This window comes from Musca vetustissima, unplaced genomic scaffold, assembly GCF_032173495.1.
Source record: "Musca vetustissima isolate MV318-11 ecotype Yass unplaced genomic scaffold, APGP_CSIRO_Mvet_v1 utg49394, whole genome shotgun sequence".
In the NCBI taxonomy this organism is placed as follows: Eukaryota; Metazoa; Arthropoda; class Insecta; order Diptera; family Muscidae; genus Musca; species Musca vetustissima.
In genome coordinates this window covers 33415-57312 of record NW_026888566.1, presented here as the reverse complement: position 1 = coordinate 57312, position 23898 = coordinate 33415, and the positions used below count along the sequence as shown (strand labels likewise).

The 23898-nt window shown below is 34.0% G+C and overlaps 4 protein-coding genes across 4 annotated transcripts; 1 reads left to right on the top strand and 3 right to left on the bottom strand.

The window, feature by feature from the left end:
* Positions 1–4249: 4249 nt before the first annotated feature.
* Positions 4250–4883, bottom strand: LOC133336411 (glutathione S-transferase 2-like). Its single transcript, XM_061544707.1, is given in 2 exon segments — positions 4250–4801; positions 4803–4883. Coding segments are annotated over 2 exon segments (633 nt in total).
* A 7831-nt stretch (positions 4884–12714) lies between these two features.
* On the bottom strand, positions 12715–13356 carry LOC133336406 (glutathione S-transferase 1-like). The gene has a single exon (XM_061544702.1). The coding sequence runs from the start codon at positions 13354–13356 to the stop codon at positions 12715–12717; it is 642 nt and encodes a 213-aa protein (XP_061400686.1).
* A 5534-nt stretch (positions 13357–18890) lies between these two features.
* Positions 18891–19529, top strand: LOC133336405 (glutathione S-transferase 1-1-like). Its single transcript, XM_061544700.1, has one exon. It carries the CDS (start codon positions 18894–18896, stop codon positions 19527–19529), a length of 636 nt encoding a protein of 211 aa, XP_061400684.1. The 5' UTR covers positions 18891–18893.
* Positions 19530–21091: 1562 nt separating this feature from the next.
* Positions 21092–21741, bottom strand: LOC133336409 (glutathione S-transferase 1-1-like). Its single transcript, XM_061544705.1, has one exon. The coding sequence runs from the start codon at positions 21719–21721 to the stop codon at positions 21092–21094; it is 630 nt and encodes a 209-aa protein (XP_061400689.1). The 5' UTR covers positions 21722–21741.
* Positions 21742–23898: the final 2157 nt, after the last annotated feature.

Sequence of the window (23898 nt, the reverse complement as noted above, 5' to 3'; positions counted from 1 at the left end):
CCGCACTTTTATACCCTACACAACTATGTTGTCAGGGTATTATAACTTTTTACCCTGACAACATAGTTGTGTAGGTTATAAAAAGTGCAGGGTTAAGCTAGAAGCATAAAAATTGTAGCATCTGAGACCCAAAGAAAATTCCAATATTTTTATTTTAAAGGAAGAGTTTCAGAACCATGTTATATTTTGAAGGGTTGTGATATTGGCCACCATGATCATATGATATGAAACACAAAGGGTATAAAAACCTTTACCACACTTTGATATATATATATATATATGTCCGAGGGTTAAGTCGGTTTACATATATACACAGATCATATATTTAATTTAGTTAAATTTCAAAGTTCATGTCAATGGTCCTTCAAAAAATGCGAGGTCTGTTAGGATGCATCCCTTGAATATAGCCAAAGTGATAAAGGGTATCATCCGACTTTAATACTTTCCTTACTGGTGTTAATATAATTTGTATACCCTAGGTGGAGTGTATACTAAATTCCGTTTGCAGCGATCCTTGAACAATTCATTGGACATTCCATAGAGTGTACACATTCTTGATCAGAATAAAATTGTATGTGAATTTAGTCTGTTAAAATCACTACAGAGATTACAATAAAATTGGATATATCGCTCCACTATTTGGTATAGCCCCCACATAACGGTATAGCCCCCATATAATGTCCTTCAACGAAATTTAGAATTTTCAATTCAAATTGGATAGCAAAATCTTCCAAGCAAAATTGTCAACATTGACTTTTGGGATAGCCCTCATATAAAGGCATCCCCAGCATTTTTTAACGAACTGGCTCAAATTTAGTTCTTTTCCTACCAAAAACTTACAGGTATTTAAATTTCCGCCTCATGATGAAGGATATACAAAAAACGTTTTTGATTGATTAGAATAATAATTTTAAAAACTGAAATTCAATTTAAATACATTATCAAAAAATTCTTATATTGCAAAGTCATTGCGATTTTATGTTAATATGTGTAAATGTTATCATGAATTGATAAGATATGAAAATATATTTTGTTTTCTATTATTTTTTTATTTAAATATAAACTTCCCACTTGGGGTCTTCATTAAAAATGTCAAAATCGAATTCCCGAATAAATGGTTATAGAATTCTAATTCATTGGGCATGAATCTATAATCCATAGGAAATCAATAGCATTTTACTTTGATAGCGTATGTATAGATATTGTAATCTAAAAAACTATCCTATCTTTCAACGTTGTTTTCTTCTTCTTTTTAGAGTTTACTGATTTTGTTTACATTGGTTATAACGAAAAATAATGATTGTAATTCGTTTTGGTAATTACTGATTATCAAGAGTGCGTAATGTAGTAAACTATTGATAAGAACTAAAAAAAAAACAACAAAAAACTTTCCATAAAATGTGTTCGGACTTACTTGTTTGTGTGTCTGAAATATGTTACGGCAAATTGTCCAACAGTTCCTGAAGATATTTCACTCACAACTGACTGACTGCCTGACTGTTCAATTGAATACTTTATCAAAGAGAGGGAGCTCTTGTTAAATGTGTATATCAACAAAAGTGAGAGACAGTTTGCCGGTCACTCTCTTCCATGTTTATTTGGCATATTAAGAGCCTTCTGCCAAATAGAGGGGATAATTGTTTGTTTTATCCAACATGTATGAACATGGAGAAAGAAAATATTGGAAGAAACAAATAATATTTGAAGATAATTGCAAAAAAAAAAAATAATCTTCTGTATAAAGGAATATGGAAAACTAGGGGGAGACAACAATGGACAAAATAAATGGTGAGATTGATGCTCTTCATCAATATTGATTATAGGAAGGTTATGGCTTCATGAAGACCTATCAACTTTTTACTACAAAGTTTGTAACGTTTTCTATATTACAGATGATTAGACTTTTTTTCATAACCACACTCAGTACGGTTTGTCGTATTTGTTATGAAAAGATTCATGTTTACTGGTATAAAGACATTCTAAGATCGTCACAGAGGATCTATGCGGCTTAATTCGAAACAAGACAATAATCAGCCGTATAAGTCTTCGAAGACAAATATAATGGTCGCCTGATTCTTTAGCAAAACGGGTTAAGGGAAGACAATGCGGCCTGAGGACAACAAAAGCCTGTCAATTTTAAGTGGTAGACAATCATGGAAACCAATGACTTATTTTTATTACCAAAGAGGATATTTGTGGCGCCCAACATTTTCCAAAATGTCTTGGAACAAGTCAACACGTCGTTATGTTCTGGCGCGCCGAACTTTTTATTGTCTTATATGTCAGTAGCTTGTTCAAGCGGTATAAACATCATGAAGCGGATATATGCCACGTCCTGCTTTATATTTGGGTTATGGCATAAGAAGGACCTTAATTGAAAATATTCGGCAAACTATTTTTTTAATAACAGTCACTTCGGTGGGAAATTGCTTTTAACACATTAGAAGATCACAAATGGGGAGGAAGAACTATAGAACTTCGGAATGTCCGATTTGGACCAAATATGTACCGCTTTGTTGTATGATTTGTTGCCATACAAATGTAACTTCATAATGCCTATCTCATAGAAGTCATGCTCTCTATTTGAAAAAAAAAAACTCTAGTGATCGATTTCCACAACCCTACCTAGATAGCAATTTTTTATCTTTAAAGTAATTTTGCAATGTAGGAAAAAGGTGATATTCGCTTGGTGCCAAGTCCGGACTATATGGCGGATGCATTAAAACTTCCCAACTAAACTCCCTGTTGGCAAATTCTGGCCATTTCTGGTCAATTGCTATCTTCAAACGGCCCAGTTGTTGACAGTAGAGATCAGAATTTAGCATTTAGCCATATGGAAGCAATTCATAATAAATAATCCACTTCCTGCATAGCAGAACCTTCCTGGAGGTAAGTCCCGGTTTGGACACCGCTTGAGGTGCTTCACCGTTCTTTGACCACGATCGTTTCCGCACAGAGTTATCGTATGTGATCCATTTCTCATCTCCAGTCACCATCCGTTTAAGAAGTGTGTCTATCTCATTCCGTTTGGTCAAGGCTTCGCATATGGAAATTCGATCCATTCTATTTTTTCTGTTAATTGGTGTGGCAAATATATTATGCCATTGAATACAAATTTTTTATTAAACGAATATTATGAACGACATCATATTACTTTCTCTGGTCTCTATAGCGACCAGGCAAACATAAAAGTTGGGTCCATTTCATTCCCTAAGTGTTTTCCGGCCATTATCAGAAACCATAGGTGTCATATGAGACTGATACCGAAACTAGTGTAAAATTTCAGCTAGTCTAGATATGAAGATCGGCATACTAAACGGTGGATCTAGAACCAATACTTCGTGGCGTAACAAATCACAAACACACAGAAAAAAATTTATGAATATTTTCATAACTTCATTCTTAATTAATTTGTACCATATTGTGCATGTACCTCGCTTTGAATACATGTAAAAATTCTTATAATCATGAGAAACCCACTATTTTTCCACAAAAAATGTAAAGATTTCATTAATATCACAACTATTTTCCTACTTCGCCCTACTCATTTTTCCTCTCTCTCTCTCTCTCTCTCTTCCTTTTGACAGAATAAATGTATTCCTTCCAAGAACCAACCACTATTCATTTTTCGGCTGTATTTTGCTATCGTCTCCTCTCTCCCCAAACAACAAATTTGTTACTTTTACTCGACTACTGTTCAGTTGCTAACAACCACCAACTTTCCACCCACTCGATTGTGACTAGCTTTTCATTCCATTGTTTTTATTTTTTTCAGACACTCTTACCGTCCCCTGTATTTGTGTTATAAAATTCGTATATGTATTTTCCAAATTATTTCGATATAAATGCTGAAAAAAATATATCAAATAAATGTTGATACGAGTAACAAAATTAACAAATATTTTCTGTGCCATAGAAAACCGCCACCACCACCAAAAAACTCCAAACTCTTTGGCAAAAAACCAGTATTAAAAGTTTTATGAATTGAATTCATAAAATGCAGAAATCCGGACAGTAACAACACTTTCTAAACCATATTCATATAATATACGAAATATTTTTTTTTTTATTTCTTGGCACACTTATAATACTCTCACAAAATAGTTGTGTAGGGTACAATCCCAAGAATCTTCCATATAAAAGAAAGGCCAACATTTTAATATTTCAAAATAATTACATTTTTTTATATCTCTACACAAATTTAGAATACAATTTCAAAATCACACAAAAAAACTAACATCTAATTTATTCACTTCTTAAAATACTTTTTCATTTCCAAACAGCCAGCCCAATTTTCATCCGCCCCGGGGGCCGTTTCTTTAAGCATCGAATACCAACGCCATAGATGTTCATATTTTTTAAGATCCATTTGGACCACATCAAATGTACTGACAGAAGCCAAAAGGGCTAAATCAGCCAAAGTAAGACAATCACCAGCAGCATATTTTGATTGCGATAAGAATGTATTCAAAAACTCCAAGGCAGTTTCAAATTTCTTAAACAACTCAGGATCAGCAGGTTTATTTTCACGAAATTGTGGATAAGCATAATCGGCATAACTTTTATATAAAGTTCCCATATCGAAATAGAGACGTTGATTGATCAGGGCACGTTTCTTGGGACAGCTTGGATATAGGGGATCGTCCTTTTTGCCATATTTCTCAACCAAATAGATCATAATGGCACGAGATTCCCATAGGGCGAAACCATTATCCACAAGCGTTGGAATGGTGTGTTGGGGATTGATTTTCAAAAATTCCGGCTTTAAATGTTCACCCTCAAAGAGATTAAGAAGTTTTTTTGTTTAGCTCTATGCCTAGAGCTTTGGCTGTCATTATCACCGAACGACATGGTGCTGAAAGGGGTAAATAATAGAAATCCATAGCTGGAGAAAAAAATAAATTGAAATTAATTGGTGGAATTTAATTTTTTTTTTCATTTAACATTGTAGTCTATATTGTCCGTAAGCGGAACAAATTGCATTTTATTTGAAATATTCTATTAACCCATAAGTTCACGAAGTAAATATTTTGCAACGAAAATTTTACGAAATTCAATTTCTTCTTATTTCATACAATTGAACACATTCGAGTAATAGTGATTGGGTCCAATTAGTTAATTAAACGAATGTATTAACATTAATACAGCGAACGTGCTGATAAAAAAGAATACTATACACCTATAATTTTTTCTATTAACTAGCCTACCTTTTTGTTAGGAATCCGATGTGTGCTCTGTTAGATGATTCACAACTGACTAATTGTGAATTCTAAATATTTTGTGTTGAGGAAAGATTTTAACTGCTCAACTGTTTTCAGATAATTTTTTAATATCTACTGAAGAGACAGGCAAGAGAAGATTATTGTAAAAATGTGTAGAGTAATGTTGTGTCCTCTCCCATTTGTTTATTTCGTAATTTATTAAAAAATTAGCTGTACTACAATTAATTTTATAGCCAAATGAAATCAGTCAATTAATAACATACCCCCAGAAAATGTTGATAAGAAAAATGAAATTTATGTCGCTCATTTCCTGTAAGACCGGCATAAATCAAAAATCGTGATTGTTGAGTTAATGATGCAAAATTGTTCGCTATATCAGGTTTTATTTTGAGTAAAAAAAATCTCATACACTCTCTGATTGAGAAGCTTTTATCGGTAAATTGTCTAATATGATCTGAGAAAATATCCTATTTCACACACTTAGGTTGAAAAATTCGGCCAGGAATTTGAACATACGAACAACCAGTGAGAGGAGGAAAAATAGTAGGACGATGCCGACCATCTAATAATATATTCCTAGGCAAGGCAATATATCGCGATCCGTACATATATCTTCCCATTTTGACTTCAATAAAATTGATATTAGGTACCGAATCATACACACATATCACAACAATTTTCCTATTTCACTGTACTTTATCACTGTATACTATAATGTTTCTTGTCTCTCACTCTCTCACATAAAAAGTGTAGTCCTCTCAAAAAAAAAACATTCACCATTCGTTGTTCAGCTGTCTGTTCTCTCCCATTACATGGTGTTTGTTATGTTGCTTGACTACTGTATCTGTTTGCTAGCAACCGCCGACTTTCCACTCACTCGATTGTGACTAGTGTTGCATTTCATTGTTTCTTTATTTCAGACACTCTAACTGACCTCTGCATTGGTGTTACAAAATTCGCATATGTATTTTCCAAACTATTTCGATATTAATGCTAAATACAATATAACAAACAAGTGTTGATACGAACAACAAGCCCAGCCGAATGTTTAACCTTGTGTATGGTTGTTCTAAAGACGCAGAACATGAACACGTAAGTAGATAAGAAGAAACGATACAAGACATAACGAAGAAGAGGAAAACACAAATCAAAACCAGTAAGCGGAGTAGTAGAGTCGGACGGGGCCGAACATACGATACCCTACACAACTACCACGGAACTCAAATTTTCTGCGGATGTTTATACCGAGCCTGGGCAATATTTCGTGATATTTGCACCCTCTTGCCCGATTAGAGGTAAACAGCTCCTCTTCCTCACACTGACATATTTTCTGAATATTACGAGTATTCAGTACAGCTATTGTCCAAATTCCCTTCACCGTGGGTTGTGTTGTGATGTTCGGCTTTCATTTATGTTCTATAGATTGACTCGAAAATAACACAAAAAATTAAGTTTTCGGTCCACCTCATTCCAAAATTATTATCTGATCATCACCGAAAATTATAGGCGTTGTCCTTGACCATAACTGGAACCTCATGGAAAATTTCAAAGCGATCAGCGCTATAGTTCCGCTCTCTAGATTGATAATGGGTTACTAAATAATATACGGATAGGGAGATACCTGTAAATATTTAGGCGTAACTCCCACATCCGAGCACATACAACAATATAATTGGTATTAATTTAAAGGTCAACCACTCCTCTTGGATATAATATCAACTTCTCGGGTCTATGTCCTTCAGGGGTAAATATATAACATTTCCACATTAAATGAAACCTTTTACAAATTAAATGAAACCTTTTCCAAATTAAATGAAACCTTTTCCAATTGAAATGAAACCTTTTCCAAATTAAATGAAACCTTTTCCAATTGAAATGAAACCTTTTACAAATAGAATGAAACTTTTCCCAAATTAAATGAAACCTTTATTATTATCCAAGGAAATATAATATTTCCAGTAATTTTAAACCAATATTTGAAAATTAAATCAAAGAATATTAACAACTATAGTTGTATGGCTATGTAATTAACATAAATATTCTCTAATTCGGTGTGATTTTATTTTATATCTTTACTTAATAAAACTAAAAAAATAGTAATACAAACTGGGGTATTTCTTGACATTTTTAACAAGGTAACTGCTTATCTTAATGAAGAGGTTCCCGACTTGCATGTCCATAACGTAGATAGAATTATCTAGCCGAGCAAGCTGTTGAATACTTCGCTCGATTACATCAACAATATTATGTTCCATTGAAACGTCACACAGCTCAGCTCTTGGACATAATTTTATTTTTGAAAATGCATTTTCGATAGGATTTAGCATTGGAGAATAAGGCGGTAAGAATTTAAGGTTGCACCTTTTGGATTCGATCAAATTTTTTATGTCATGTCGCTTGTGTATTTGAGCGTTATCGATTATCAAGACGATTTTCCAACGCTGGATTGATTTCCTACAAAAGACTTTCTATAAATAATTTAAATCTGTCTGCATTGACACTGGAATTAGAAATGATTGTGTGATTGGGGTATCCCCAATATTCATTGATCGTTGTTGGGGTATCCATTTTGTAAAGTACGCTATAGAATACAAATTTTGTAATTTTTCACACAAAATTCAGGGTCCATTTGACCCGCTAAATATTGACCGATCTTTATAAAAACAGGCATGCTTATTCTTTGGCCCGATCCCCTTCTCCATGCAAAATTTCACGATGTTCGGGCCATTATTGCGACCTCTGGAGCGACCAGAAAACCCGACAAAAATTTAGTATTTGGTCCATACCATCCCCTAAATATTACACGATCTTTTCTTTCATCCTATTGTCCAGGAATTTCAAATGTTTATTTACATCCACTTCGGTGGGAAATGCGATCAAAATAATCAAAATATGGTCCACCCTTCAATACTCGTATATCGGGGTAATATATTGAAAATTCCCTACATAACAAGTAAAACCAGTAAGGAAAGTAGTAAAGTCGGGCCGACTATATGATACCCTTCACCACTTTGGGTATATTCAACAGATGAATCCTAACAGACGTCGCATTTTTAGAAGATCAGTAAAATGAAATTGGATCCATAAACATGTCATTCTGCAACCGATACTCAATTTTTCATTTGGTCAGATATATAAGCTATATTTAAATCTGAACCGATTTCAGGAAACTTAACACACATCATTCTAGACCTAATTCATTTCATTCAAATTTCGTGCTAATCGGAAGATTTTTAGGGGCTTTGGTGCACCATTTACCTAAAATCGGACGAAAATATATCTGAACCTATTTTTACGAAACTATGCACACATCAGTATATGCTGAATTCAGTACGCTGTGACAAATTTCTTGCAAATCGTATTATTTATAGGGACTTTGGCGCACCATTTACCTTAAATCGGACGAACATATATATGGGAGCTATATCTATATCCACAGTGTAGTGAAGGGTATAAAAAGTGTTAGTCGGTGTTCCCGACAGATATTAGATTGGGGACAAAGAAATTTGTTATTTTTCGACAGATGGCTGTACTGATAGATTTCTCGTAAAGCATCGATCAAACAATTTCAGATTTATGTTCGTTGGAAGGGTGAAATTTCGCAGTAAAATCATTATGTTGCTGTTAAAAATGTTCAATATGTATCCGCCGGTTGTCGAAAATGTCGATAAAATGGGAGACATTATCAAAGTTGACCGGCATGTTAGCAGTCGCAAACATCGCCCAGGAACTACAAATCTACCATAACTGTTTTAAACCATTTACACAAAAAATGGATTTATTTTTCCCCAACCTAATATATACCCTCAGCCTATGGTTTGCGGATGTTGTGGAATTACAAACAGGTTTTATTATTCGCTTTATATAAGGAATACCTTTTTATCAAAGAGGTTTCGGATTTAATGAGGATCAAATCGGTCATTCAACTCGGTTCAAATTAAGTTTACAAGTATATAAAATAGAAGTTACCAGAAGGAGTGGACCAATGGATCCCATCTTCGGACTTGATCCTGGCTTGGTAAAGATAATAGGTTGTGCAAATTTTAGTTCAAATTCGACATTCCATTCGCTCACTATTGGATTTGTTAATAATGGAAATGTTGATCATTTGTGGGGGAGGTACCAGAAGGAGTGGACCAATATTCCCCAACTCCGAATTTGAACTAAGTTTGAAAGAAATAACGATATGTAAAGTTTGGATGAAATCGGTTACTCCCTTAGAGTGTTATCGTGTGCACCAGCCGGCCAGAAAGACGGACGAACTGATTAATCTACTCAAAGTTGTTTGAAACGGATTTGGTGCAAGGAAACATGTGGTATAAAACCAATATTTCGATGAGACATATACTTCATTAGCCATAAGGCTGGAGCATATAAATATGCCAGCTTCCATAAATCGCGACGAATTCCTCAAAATACCTATCAGAATCTATATTTCGGAATATATAAAAACATTCGTCTATAATGATTATTTTCTGATCAGGATCTCTACCATCCAGACATAATCCTATAATGATTATTTTCTGATCAGAATCTCTACCATCCAGACATACATACCACACATAATCCACATAATATTTTCAAGAATGGTAAAGAATATGTATACTTTATGGGGTATCCAACGAATGTTTCGAGGTGGAGGATAAAATAAAGGAATTAGTTGGTAGTTGGTATTAGTTGATGTTGTTTCCGACAAATTTATATCCTCCTATACATGGTGTTATATATTTATACCTACATTTACTAACTATATTGTACCAAGTCTACGGATTCTACATGGGATAGACTAATTTTTTCTGTCTTTCCCAGCTTATTTAAGGTTCGTACAAAATGGTATTTGCAAAGTGCGAATGAAATCAGTACTCCTTTCACATTTTATCAGATTTATTTTGACCACTTCTGGGGACGTACAAAAAAGAAAGACGGAATTATATATAGAAATGTGTTGTTGTACCATGGACCACCATTTATACCTGCAACCTTTTCACTTTTCCCCTAATTTTGTTTTGGCATTTACCTGAATGGAGTTTTCAAAATATGCCAACTACGATTCAGTTAACATTAAAACACTTTATCCCTAAATATACAAAATAGGTTGAACCAAAATGTTGTTAATATTTTTTGTCCGCATAAATTCTGTCATGTCGGTTTACACATCTATGTGTATGTGTTTCATACCCGCATTCAAAATTCCTTACATACTTTGATTCCTTAACTACTATACTAGAGTAGGAGGACGAGTATCACTATGTCAGGAATGATTTTCTCTAGTGACCCAAATTATTTTTTGTTTCAGTATTCAAACATTCCACACAGTTTTTATCATCACCTTCAAATCGGTAATAGAGGGTGAACCACTTTAAAATGCATGTGGAAGTGAAAATGTGTCCAGATTTAAGTGAATGGCGGTACAAATACCATCATTGTGTGGGTTGTAATTGAAACTAGTTGGTAACGAAAAATATATTTTTTTTTATTAAACTCAGAGAAAAATTTTCGTACATAGAATTACAAAGAAATATCTTTCTAAATAAAATTTTTTGAAGGTGTGGATTTTTAAAAGAATATTTTTCGATAAGCGTGGATAGGCGTGGATTTTTAAATTAATTTTTTCGAGGCCTATCCTCACAATAGGCGTGGATTTTTAAAAGAATATTTTTCGAGGCCTATCCTCGAAATAGGAGTGGATTTTTAAAAGAATATTTTTTGAGGCCTCTCTTAAGCGTGGATTTTTAAAAGAATATTTTTCGAGGCCTATCCTCGAAATAGGGATGGATTTTTAAATTAATATTTTTCGAGGCTTATCCTATGCGTGGATTTTGAAAAGAATATTTTTCGAGGCCTATCCTAAGCGTGGATTTTGAAATGAATATTTTTCGAGGCCTATCCTAAGCTTGGATTTTGAAATGAATATTTTTCGAGGCCTATCCAAAACGTGGATTTTGAAATGAATATTTTTCGAGGCCTATCCAAAACGTGGAATTTGAAATTTATATTTTGCGAGGCCTATCCTAAGCGTGGATTTTGAAATGAATATTTTTCGAGGCCTATCCTAAGCTTGGATTTTGAAATGAATATTTTTCGAGGCCTATCCCAAGCGTGGATTTTGAAATTAATATTTTTCGAGGCCTATCCAAAGCGTGGATTTTGAAATGAATATTTTTCGAGGCCTATCCTAAGCGTGGATTTTGAAATGAATATTTTTCGAAGCCTGTTCTAAGCGTGGATTTTGAAATTAATATTTTTCGAGGCCTGTCCTAAACGTGGATTTTGAAATGAATATTTTTCGAGGCCTATCCTAAGCGTGGATTTTGAAATGAATATTTTTCGAGGCCTATTCAAAACGTGGATTTTGAAATGAATATTTTTCGAGGCCTATTCAAAACGTGGATTTTGAAATGCATATTTTTCGAGGCCTATCCTAAGCGTGGATTTTGAAATGAATATTTTTCGAGGCCTATCCTAAGCGTGGATTTTGAAATAAATATTTTTCGAGGCCTATCCTAAGCGTGGATTTTGAAATGAATATTTTTCGAGGCCTATCCTAAGCGTGGATTTTGAAATGAATATTTGTCGAGGCCTATCCTAAGCGTGGATTTTGAAATGAATATTTTTCGAGGCCTATCCTAAGCGTGGATTTTGAAATGAATATTTTTCGAGGCCTATCCTAAGCGTGAATTTTGAAATGAATACTTTTCGAGGCCTATCCTAAGCGTGGATTTTGAAATGAATATTTTTCGAGGCCTATCCTAAGCGTGGATTTTGAAATGAATATTTTTCGAGGCCTATCCTAAGCGTGGATTTTGAAATGAATATTTTTCGAGGCCTATCCTAAGCGTGGATTTTGAAATGAATATTTTTCGAGGCCTATCCTAAGCGTGAATTTTGAAATGAATACTTTTCGAGGCCTATCCTAAGCGTGGATTTTGAAATGAATATTTTTCGAGGCCTATCCTAAGCGTGGATTTTGAAATGAATATTTTTCGAGGCCTATCCTAGGCGTGGATTTTTAAAATAATATTTTTGAAGACCTATCCTATGCGTGGATTTTTAAAAGAATATTTTTGAAGACCTATCCTATGCGTGGATTTTTAAAAGAATATTTTTGAAGACCTATCCTATGCGTGGATTTTTAAAAGAATATTTTTGAAGACCTATCCTATGCGTGGATTTTTAAAAGAATATTTTTGATTTTTAAAAGAATATTTTTGAAGACCTATTCTATGCGTGGACTGTTGAATCTTCGAGAAAAAATATGCAACACAATTTTCTGTTTTTTATTTTTCTTCTATTTCTTTCTTTGGCCTTACATTTTCTTCGAGTTTAACATTTAAGTTTCACATTTTTAGTTTTTTTTCAGGTTAAAGTCATGTTACAGATATTTTTTTCTTCTTAATATAAGAAAATATAGACTATCGCGAGTAACTTCAAGCCAAACATGGATTTCCTTCTCTCATTCCCTCTCTTTTGCATTTGATGTTGCATTTGCCTCTCATTGCTGGTTTCTGGGTTTGAAATATTTCATATCGTTGCAGTCGATAACATTTTCTTCATAGCCAGGGATAACCTGTTTGCAGTTGGCGTACCATTTGGCCACATTGGGATATTTGCTGTAATCGAAACCGGCCATATCGAAGTTAGTCATGGTCGAAAGCAGCGAAATATCAGCAATGGTGTATGTATCGGTATCGGCAACATAAGGCTTGGCAGTCAAGAAGGTGTCCAAAAGCTCAAAGGCCTTTTCAATTTCCTTGAATTTTTCGGGATTTGGTGGTTGGTTGAACATCATAATGGGGCGATAGTAATCCATGAAGCTGGTGAAGAATACGCTCATATCGAAGTACAAACGTTGATTGATGATGGCCTTGGTTTTGGGTACTTTGGGATATAACAGACCGCTTTTGTCATATTTCTCAGCCAAATAGATGAGAATGGGACGGGATTCCCATAGAACGAAACCATCATCGACAATGGTGGGGATGCAATGTTGGGGATTCAATTTAACGAAATCGGGATTCATATGTTCACCGTCCATCAGGTGCAAGATTTTCTTGTTCAAAGTGACACCAACAGCCTTGGCGCACATATCCACAGCACGGCATGGGGGAGACGGAGGCATATAATAGAAATCCATGATTTATTTTCTTATTGATCTGGAATTGCAATGGATTTTATTAAGCGGAAAATATACTAAGAATTTTTCGTTATATAAAAATTTGGTTGTTCGACTGTTTTTCTACCTGTGTTCTCGCAAATAGGTGTCTCCCCGTGAAAATGTCTTTATAAAATAACTTGTCGAATCGTTCCGAACCGATGTTTGTTGGGCCAATTATTTACTGAGGATTATCAAACACAAAAGAGGTATATTTATGTTATGTTATCATACCGCCAGATAAGATTGTAGAACATGTTTATATGACGTAAAGTTCTCTTATCGTCGATATGTTACAAAAGTTATTTTCCAAACTTCATTCAACACAATAGAAGAAGAAGAAAGCTACGATTAACTATTTATTAATCGACTTGGTTGGTTTTTGTTATGGCGGTGTGCAAATATAATCGCCATGTTTGTCATCAATAGTTCATATCATGGCTAAATTATCATTAGAACACTTTGAAATCAGATCACATACTTGTGTTTGAAATTCACGGAAATATATTTTGATTGCGGAACACTGTGCAACAAAAATGGGTTTGGATGACCTTGGGAAGTATCGTTTGAAAACTTGGAGGTGTGACTCATGATTATAGGCTTTAAAATATGATACTGTTGTATCACTTTCTCAAGGTTGGTATGAGTGTTGTCGTTACTTATACGTTCTATTGACACCATTTTAAAAATAAAATTGAATAGACGCCTTCTGACTGCCCCAAAAAATATTCTTTAAAAATCCATGCCTTCTAAATGGCCCAAAAAATATTCTTTAAAAATCCATGCCTTCTAAATGGCCCAAAAAATATTCTTTAAAAATCCATGCCTTCTAAATGGCCCAAAAAATATTCTTTAAAAATCCATGCCTTCTAAATGCCCCAAAAAATATTCTTTAAAAAGCCATGCCTTCTAAATGCCCCAAAAAATATTCTTTAAAAATCCATGCCTTCTAAATGCCCCAAAAAATATTCTTTAAAAATCCATGCCTTCTAAATGCCCCAAAAAATATTCTTTAAAAATCCACGCCTCCTAAATGCCCCAAAAAATATTCTTTAAAAATCCACGCCTTCTAAAGGCCCAAAAAAATATTCTTTAAAAATCCACGCCTTCTAAAGGCCCCAAAAAATATTCTTTAAAAATCCGCGCCTTCTAAAGGCCCAAAAAAATATTCTTTAAAATTCCACGCCTTCTAAAGGCCCAAAAAATATTCTTTAAAAATCGACACCTTCTAAAGGCCCCAAAAAATATTCCTTAAAAATCCACGCCTTCTAAAGGTTCAGAAAAAATTACTTACATACTTAGCTGGCTTGTTACAGAACGGTTGTTCCATAAGCCGAGCTTAAAAAAGATTTCCAAGCGCGTCGGTCTTGTGCGCAAATCCACCAATTTGGAAAACCACGTTCCAAGATGTTGTTTTCTACTTGGTCTTTCTATTTAATTCGTGGCCTTTCCCTTCTACGGGAACCATCAGTAGGCTCGTTTTATACTCATACTCATTGGGCATACTCATTCATCCGCACAACATGGCCTAGCCACCGTAGTCGCTGCAGCTCAATACGACTGACTATGTCGATGTCCGCGTATAAATTGTAGAGCTCGTGATTCATTCGACGCCGATATTCACCGTCGACGCAGATCGGCCCGTAGATCTTTCGGAGAATTTTTCTTTCAAACACCCCAAGATCTGCCTCATCTGCTTGCGCAAAGTACCCATCAGTGTCTTGTAAAGTGTGAGTTTGGTCTGGCGGGAGGTTGCATTGCTTTTGAGTTGTTTGCTCAGACCATAGTAGCATCGGTATATACATATATATATAATAAACAAACGATAGTTCTGTAATTGTAATGGCCCGGTCCGTTTTAGGTATTTGGAATGTCCACTTCACTTTCACAAATTTCGGACCGGGCTTTGTTAATTTTTTAATTAAGGCTATAATGGGTTTAAACCAGGGTCTGCCAAATGTCCTTACACCTACTCTCAGTGAGAACTATTTGTGTGTACCACATAACAGGTACCACATTTGTGTGTACCACATAACAGGTACCACATAAATAATTAATTTTTTTGTTGCACAGTGTAATAAATGTATATGAAGCTACAATTAAACTAAAGAGAGATACATGCTTGAATAGATTAATTGTATATTTTCCAAAATATATGGAACTAACCTTTGTCCCAAACACTGCCAATTCTAATAAAAACAAACTATGTATTTATAAAGCGCTTCTGTATATACCCTACATCATGGGATTACCGATATCTACAGCATATAATTTATGGTATCATTATGTTATTAATCAGCGTTAAATGCCAATTTGATATGCAAACAAAAATGAGTCAGGCACTTGAATACAGCTGATAGATATTGAATAATATCGATACGGAATATTCATACATTTTAGACTTAATTTCCAAAGACATTGGTAATAGTTTTAGTATTCTTAGAACGTTAACTATACGAGGCCTGATTAAAAAATAATTCTTCTGAAACGGTTTAGCCACAAGTTTCTTTTGCCATTTTTCTTCTATCCTCTCAATCGTTTTCGATAATCGGTTTCTTCAATTTTAAAAAGAGGAAAAAATCAGCGGTGGCAATGTTAGCCGGTTGAGGCATAGTATCCGTTTTGTTTTTGGCCAAACAAAACAAAACCGATACTATGCCTCACCATCTAGAACATGCATCGTGTTAGCTGGTGTCTTATCATGGTGCAAAGGCTTGATTTTTAAAGTAGTAGTAGGCTTGATTTTTAAAGTAGTCGTTTAGAGGGATCATCAGGGCAATAGGTGTGGATTTTTGGAGTGATCAACAGGACCATAGGTGTGGATTTTCAGAGCGAGAATCAGAGTCATAGGCCTGTATTGTTTAAAAATATTTTTAGCGACATCCACAGGGTCATAGGTGTGGATTTTTAGATGGATCATCAGGGCATAAGAGACATCAATTGTGATCATAAGGGCAAAATTTCATCGTCATGTATATCACCCCGTTCGAATAAAAAAAGGGTGTTACCAATTTCCATTAAAGTTGACATACGTCATACTAAACCCATTTCTGGAGTATGAGCATATTTGAGTGTCTTTGGTGGAGCATTAATATAAAATCGGATGAAAATATATATAGGATCTATATCTCAGTCTGAATCGACTTCAAAAAGCTTGAGTGTACTATTGTAAAATATGATATGAGAAAATATAACAAAGTCCTAAACATATTTCGGCGCGCTATGCGAAATTTCGTCTCATTTACAATCTATATAATCAGGCCACAATACTGAGTTCAACAGTACGGCGCATGTTATAAAAAAATGTAACGTAAAGTAGACCCCATACTTCAATATCAATCAAGTAAAAACGGGTCAGTCGATGTTGCCGATTGCAGATATATCCCCTCACCCTATGTTTTGCGGAGGATGTTGACCATTTGAGTGGGAGATATCAGAAAGAGTGGACCAATGGGTCCCATCTTCGGACATCGCCTGATATTGGATTTATAAATATTAAAAATTTTCGATCATTTGAGGGGGGTGGTACCAGAAGGAGTGGACAAATCGGTCCCACCAAAAATTTGGTTAAAATCGGAAATTCCATTCGCTGATATTGGATTTATAAATATTGAAAATGTTGAACCTCTGTGGGGGAGGTACTAAAAGGAGTGGACCAATGGGACCATCCTTAAACTTGTTCTAGGTTTGGTTAATAGAATAGGTTGTGCAAAATTTGGTACAAATCGAAAATTCCATTCGCTTGATATTAGATTCATACATTTAAACATGTTGACCCTTTGTGGGGGTGGTACCAGAAGCAGTGGACCAATGGTCTCATCTTCTAACTTTATCTAGGCTTGATAAAGGTAATAAATTGTGCAAAATTTGGTTCAAATCGGACATTCCATTCACGTCATGATATTGGATTTATAAATATTGAATATTTTGACCCTCTGTGGGGGAGGTACCCGATCTAGGCTTGGTAAATATAATAGGTTGTACAAAGTTTGGTTAAAATCGGATAGTCCGTTGGACCAATTTGTGGGGGAGGACCAAAAGGAGTGGACCAATATTCCACATCTTCGAACTTAAACTATGTTCGGAAGAAATATTAAGATGTACATAGTTTGGATGAAATCGATTATTCCCTTCGAGACTTATCGTGCGCAGCAGCCAGACAGACAGACGGACAATGGACGGACATGGGTAAATCGATTCCAAATTTGAAACGGATTTGGTCCAAAAAAAATCTAAGACCAATATTTCGACGAGGCTAATTTTTACCATATCAAAGTGTATATACCCTCATTAGTGTATAAAAATATTGGTAGTGTATCAATATTGATAATTTTGTGTACATTACAACCAATTCGGTTGAAAAACAGGTCAAAACTCCCCAAAACACGATATTAGTATGGAGTTACTTTAAATATTGGCTACCAAAGGTGGACCAATATTGACAAGATTTATAACCCAATAGGAATCAGAAATATTAAATTAAAGCTAATTCGATTGAAACACACCTTCAAAATACTTAAATTAGGGCTATAACTTTATATGGAGGTCTAACATATTTTGGAAGTTATATTTTATTTTATCTAGAGTACTTGTGTATATTTTTTGGCCTTTTTTATTGAACCCTTAAATACCACAACACGAGATTTTGTGACTTCCAAACATTTTTCAAAATAGTTCGCTTATATATATAAATATATATGAAACTCGTTATCTTTGGAATTATCATGACTCCATAGTAAAAAAAACTTGACTTCTGGCGAATTTGTCCTCCTGGAATCTTAACATAGTCGCCAATGGCTTTTATTCCCATAAGGAATTATCTACCCCCGGAACCTCAATTGTATGTCACAGTGTAATGGGTTACTATACGATTTTTAGATTACCTGTTAAATGTATCCGCGTCCGTCTTTTATCCGCTCCTTTTTTGGTGTTAAACAAACGATTTTCTTTTCGGCGTCAAATCATTTAAATGGAACTCTTGGATTCTAAAGATTCAAGTATGATCTTCCAACTTGACAGACAGTCGAACATACACTGTTTCCCTAACCAATGAACGTATAGACTAATGTGAAAAAATGAGCATGTCAATCATTAGCCATAATAACACTCCACATTTATTGAAATCGATATCGATGTTATTCTAAAATTCTTTTCAAACTTCATTTCAATACAAATTAACCCGTTATATGTAAATAAAACGCTATATATTTTGTAGTTATAAAAATCTGATTAAATTATATACAAATTTATGCTGTCACCAACACTACCACCATCCGCACTATGTGAATGGGTTATAGACATTGTTTAATCTATACGCTTGTCTGCGATAACCTGTTATCGGCAAGAAGTGTTGAAATAGTACAAAACTTGTGAGTAGCCACGCAAAGAGAGTGTTTTTATGTTGACTTCATAGAAAAAATTCATTTCAAAAGAAATTTCGATTTATTCAAAATCGCCAGGTAAGTTTCCATTAGTTTTCAATGAAAGAATTATTTTTGACATAATAATTAATTACAGTCATGGATTTATATTATATCCCCTCATCTGCTCCCTGCCGGGCAGTGCTAATGACTGCCCAGGCATTGGGTGTTGACTTAAATAAGAAGTTCCTGAATCTTCGCAAGTCAGAACACTTGACACCAGAATTTCTCAAAATCAATCCACAACACACTGTACCCACGCTGATCGATGGTGATTTTGTTCTCTGGGAATCTCGTGTCATTATGATGTATTTATGTGAAAAATTCGATGCGGCAGGCAAATGGTATCCCAAGTGTCCAAAACTCCGTGCTATAGTTCAACATCGTATGTTATTTGATTTGGAAATATTATATAGAAGTTTTGCCGATTACTTTTATCCAACAATGTTGAGGGGAGAACGTGCCGATCCCAAAATGTATACAAATATTGAACGTGCATTTGAAATGTTCAACACTCTGTTGGAGGGTAAACAATTTGCTGCTGGCGATTTTGTAACTATTGCGGATATCTCGTTGTTATCGACGGTGACCACATTCGATTCGGTTAAATTTGATTTGAGTAAATATCCCAATGTGGCTAGGTGGTATGAAGCGTGCAAAATTGCAGTGCCTGGTTATGCTGAAAATTTGGAGGGATGCAAAATATTCGAAAAGATTTTCCGTAATAAATTGTAATTGTATTTTTTGGATTTTTTAAATAAATACAAATTATTTAAAAAATCTACGCCTTATGTAGGTCCTTGAAAAAATTATTTAAAAAATCTACGCCTTATGTAGGTCCTTGAAAAAATTATTTAAAAAATCTACGCCTTATGTAGGTCCTTGAAAAAATTATTTAAAAAATCTACGCCTTATGTAGGTCCTTGAAAAAATTATTTAAAAAATCTACGCCTTATGTAGGTCCTTGAAAAAATTATTTAAAAAATCTACGCCTTATGTAGGCCCTTGAAAAAATTATTTAAAAAATCTACGCCTTATGTAGGCCCTTGAAAAAATTATTTTCAAAAATCTACGCCTTATGTAGGCCCTTGAAAAAATTATTTAAAAAATCTACGCCTTATGTTGGCCCTTGAAAAAATTATTTAAAAAATCTACGCCTTATGTAGGCCCTTGAAAAAATTAATTAAAAAAATCTACGCCTTATGTAGGCCCTTGAAAAAATTATTAAAAAATTTACGCCTTATGTAGGGCCTTGAAAAAATTATTTAAAAAATCTACGACTTATGTAGGCCCTTGAAAAAATTATTTAAAAAATCTACGCCTTATGTAGGCCCTTGAAAAAATTATTTAAAAAATCTACGCCTTATGTAGGTCCTTGAAAAAATTATTTAAAAAAACTAGGCCTTATGTAGGTCCTTGAAAAAATTATTTAAAAAATCTACGCCTTATGTAGGCCCTTGAAAAAATTATTTAAAAAATCTCCGCCTTATGTAGGCCTCCGAAAAAATTATTAAAAAAAATCTACGCCTTATGTAGGCCCCTGAAAAAATTATTTAAAAAACCTACGCCTTGTGTGGACCCATGAAAAAATTATTTAAAAAATCTACGCCTTATGTAGGCCCTTGAAAAAATTAATTAAAAAAATCTACGCCTTATGTAGGCCCTTGAAAAAATTATTAAAAAATTTACGCCTTATGTAGAGCCTTGAAAAAATTATTTAAAAAATCTACGACTTATGTAGGCCCCTGAAAAAATTATTTAAAAAAATCTACGACTTATGTAGGCCCTTGAAAAAATTATTTAAAAAATCTACGCCTTATGTAGGCCCTTGAAAAAATTATTTAAAAAATCTACGCCTTATGTAGGTCCTTGAAAAAATTATTTAAAAAATCTACGCCTTATGTAGGTCCTTGAAAAAATTATTTAAAAAATCTACGCCTTATGTAGGTCCTTGAAAAATGATTAAAAAATCTACGCCTTATGTAGGCCCTTGAAAAAATTATTTAAAAAATCTACGCCTTATGTAGGTTCTTGAAAAAAAATTTTAAAAATCTACGCCTTATGTTGGATCTTGAAAAAATTATTTTAAAAATCTACGCCTCATGTAGGTTCTTGAAAAATTTATTTTAAAAATCTACGCCATATGTAGGTTCTTGAAAAAATGAAACATCTGCACTTCAAGATGTTTTTGTTTGTTATTAAGAAATCGTATAATTAAAAAAAATATTTAATAAACAATTTTATTTTATATTTAACTGAAAAAATACACAATCTTAAACCTCTAACACCACTTATATTCAATTCTCAAAATACTTCTTATAGCTTTGGCTGGCCTCAAAATTCTCAGCAAAACCAGGAACAGCTGTTTTGCAGGCTTCATACCACTTAGCAACATTGGCATATTTGCTGATATCAAAATTAGCCGTTTCGAAGGTGGTCATTGTTGCCAAGAGAGCTATATCCGCAATTGTTATCACATCGCCAGCAGCAAATTGTTTACCATCCAAAAAGGTATTGAAAAATTCAAAAGCTTGTTCGATTTTCTTAAACTTTTCTGGATCGGCAGGAGCTTTCTTCATAATCTGTGGATAATAATAATCGGCAAAACTCCGATACAGTGTGCTCATATCGAAGTACAAACGTTGATTGATAACACCACGAAGTTTGGGACAATCAGGATACCATTTTTTGCTGCTGTCATATTTGTCACACAAATAAATCATAATGGCACGAGATTCCCACAGAGTAAAATCACCATCGACCAAGGTGGGAATGGTGTGTTGAGGATTGATTTTCAGATATTCAGGTTTCAAATGTTCACCTTTGGTGAGGTCCACAATTTTTTTGTTCAATTCCACACCAACAGCCTTGGCGGTCATTTCGACAGCACGGCAGGGTGCAGAGGGTGGCATATAATAGAAATCCATAACTGTAATTAGAGGATATTATTTTTATAAAATGTTACCATATCACAAGGAACATCGAAGACAATAATTAAAGTTTTTATTAGTTTTAGTCCCACTCACCTTGTTGCTTGTTGTGTTATCGCCTTAAGAAATGATCACCTTTCCAGGGGTTCAGTGCATTTTATAGCCAATAGTATTGATTAAAAAAAGCCCTTTGCCCAATTTCTAACTTGATTTTAGATAGCAAGTCACCGTGACCGATTGCGTAGATTAGCAAATATACAGAAGCTTCCACATAGTAAATCACCTAAAAATAGTTTTGAGATAATTTTATTTCTAAGTAACCGATTGTTGTTGGAAATTAAATAAAAATCGAACGATTCATTGAGGTAGGTAGAATATCGGTTTCCAGAAGTTATGTTTCCACATTAAAAGATGTTATATTGAATTTATAAATATCGAAAATTTTGACCGTTTGTGAGGGAGGTACCAGCAGGGGTGGGCCAATGGGTCCCATATTCCAACTTGACCTAAGCTTTGTATATCTAAATATGAACCGATTTTTACGAAACTTAATACACACCATTCTAGACTTAATTCAGTACGCCATGCGAAATCAGACATATATATATTGGGGTTGTGGTGCATCATTTATATAAGATCGGACGAAAATATATAACCCAATCTCAATAGGGTTCGTACTTGGACAAAACAAATGAGCTGTGCCAAATTTCATCCAAATCGGATCATAAATGCGACCTGTATTTTGCATACAATTTAACATGCACAGACGGACGACTCAAAAAATGATTCCATGGGTCCATCTCGTTTCCTTTTGCCTATTACATACGCACAAAGACATAATAACCTGTACCAAAGTGTGGTGTAGGGTATACAAATTGGTTGCGAATCGGAAAAATTTTAAACCGAGATTATATGAACGCTTTATAAATGTGTACCGTGTTCAAAGGTGCCCAACCCACATTTTTGATTGTATCAAATTCTACTTTCAAATTCTAAACTCATTTGCCCTAAGGCTAAGGGAAACATGTCTTCCTTTTTCGTATATTTGTTATTATAGCTGCCATAACATTTATTTTTTCCTCAGTTATGATTAAAACCCGACACTGATAATTACTCCCACAAGAAACACCTAATTTTTCACACACAAATGTTTAATCACATGGCTTTAAATCTGTGTGATTTGGTATTGTATAGTCCATTATCAGTATTGCATTTTTTGTCATTATATACACGTCATGTTTTTATGATTTCTAAAAATATATAGTCAATGTCTCTAGAAATTTCTTTATAGTAGCCACAGTGGAGCCAAAGTTATCTAAATTATTTTATTATGCATATTATAAAATAGTTAAGCGTGCCAAAAAATGCACTGCACCAAATGATTTAAATGGCCGGACCCATGGAAACATTTCTACCATAACTAATAACTAATAATTAAATAAGTAATTTGAATATCTCTATTGCAAGTTCCTTCATACATATATAAGTAAGTATGTGTTAATTATTCATTTGTTATATGTATAGGTATGTTTGCATGTACATTATATATTTTATTGTCACAATTATTTTGTTAATGTCATTTTAATTAGGCAAATTAAGAAGGAGAATATTGAAATGAAATTGTATAGCAATTAGCCAAACTAATTGAATACATCATGAATTCATATAACATTTGTCATTTTTAAATATTTGTAACGTTAAAACAATTACGTTTGCTGTAAGCTTATGTAAGATATACATATAAATCCTACGAAACATTCGCCAAATTTTGAAATACCATTAGAATCTTAAAAATATCTAAAATAGTGTGTATTCATCATATGCGGGATATAAATAGATTAATTATATATTTAGATATTTCGCCAAAACGTAACAAGCCTAATCTAGGTTCAATTCGATACGGTATGCAAAACTTCGTCTCAATCGGACAAACTTCGAAAGTGGTTCGGTTCACTCCTTCTGGTATCTCCCCCCACAAAATGGTAAAAATTGTGCTAAAAAATAATTTTAGAATGTTATGCGAATTGGCTATCCGATTTGAATCAAACTTTGTACAATATATTATCTTTACCAAGCCTACAGTACGCCCGGAGATATGTGCGTGAAGATAAAAACGATTTTAACTAGCAAAGACTCAATCCACCAAAATTTAGCATAGACACGTATAACAGACT

What these genes read in the sequence shown, in the direction of transcription:
- LOC133336409 (XM_061544705.1), bottom strand. Translation starts at nt 21,721, where the DNA reads ATGGATTTCTATTATATGCCACCCTCTGCACCCTGCCGTGCTGTCGAA.
- LOC133336406 (XM_061544702.1), bottom strand. Translation starts at nt 13,356, where the DNA reads ATGGATTTCTATTATATGCCTCCGTCTCCCCCATGCCGTGCTGTGGAT.
- LOC133336405 (XM_061544700.1), top strand. Translation starts at nt 18,894, where the DNA reads ATGGATTTATATTATATCCCCTCATCTGCTCCCTGCCGGGCAGTGCTA.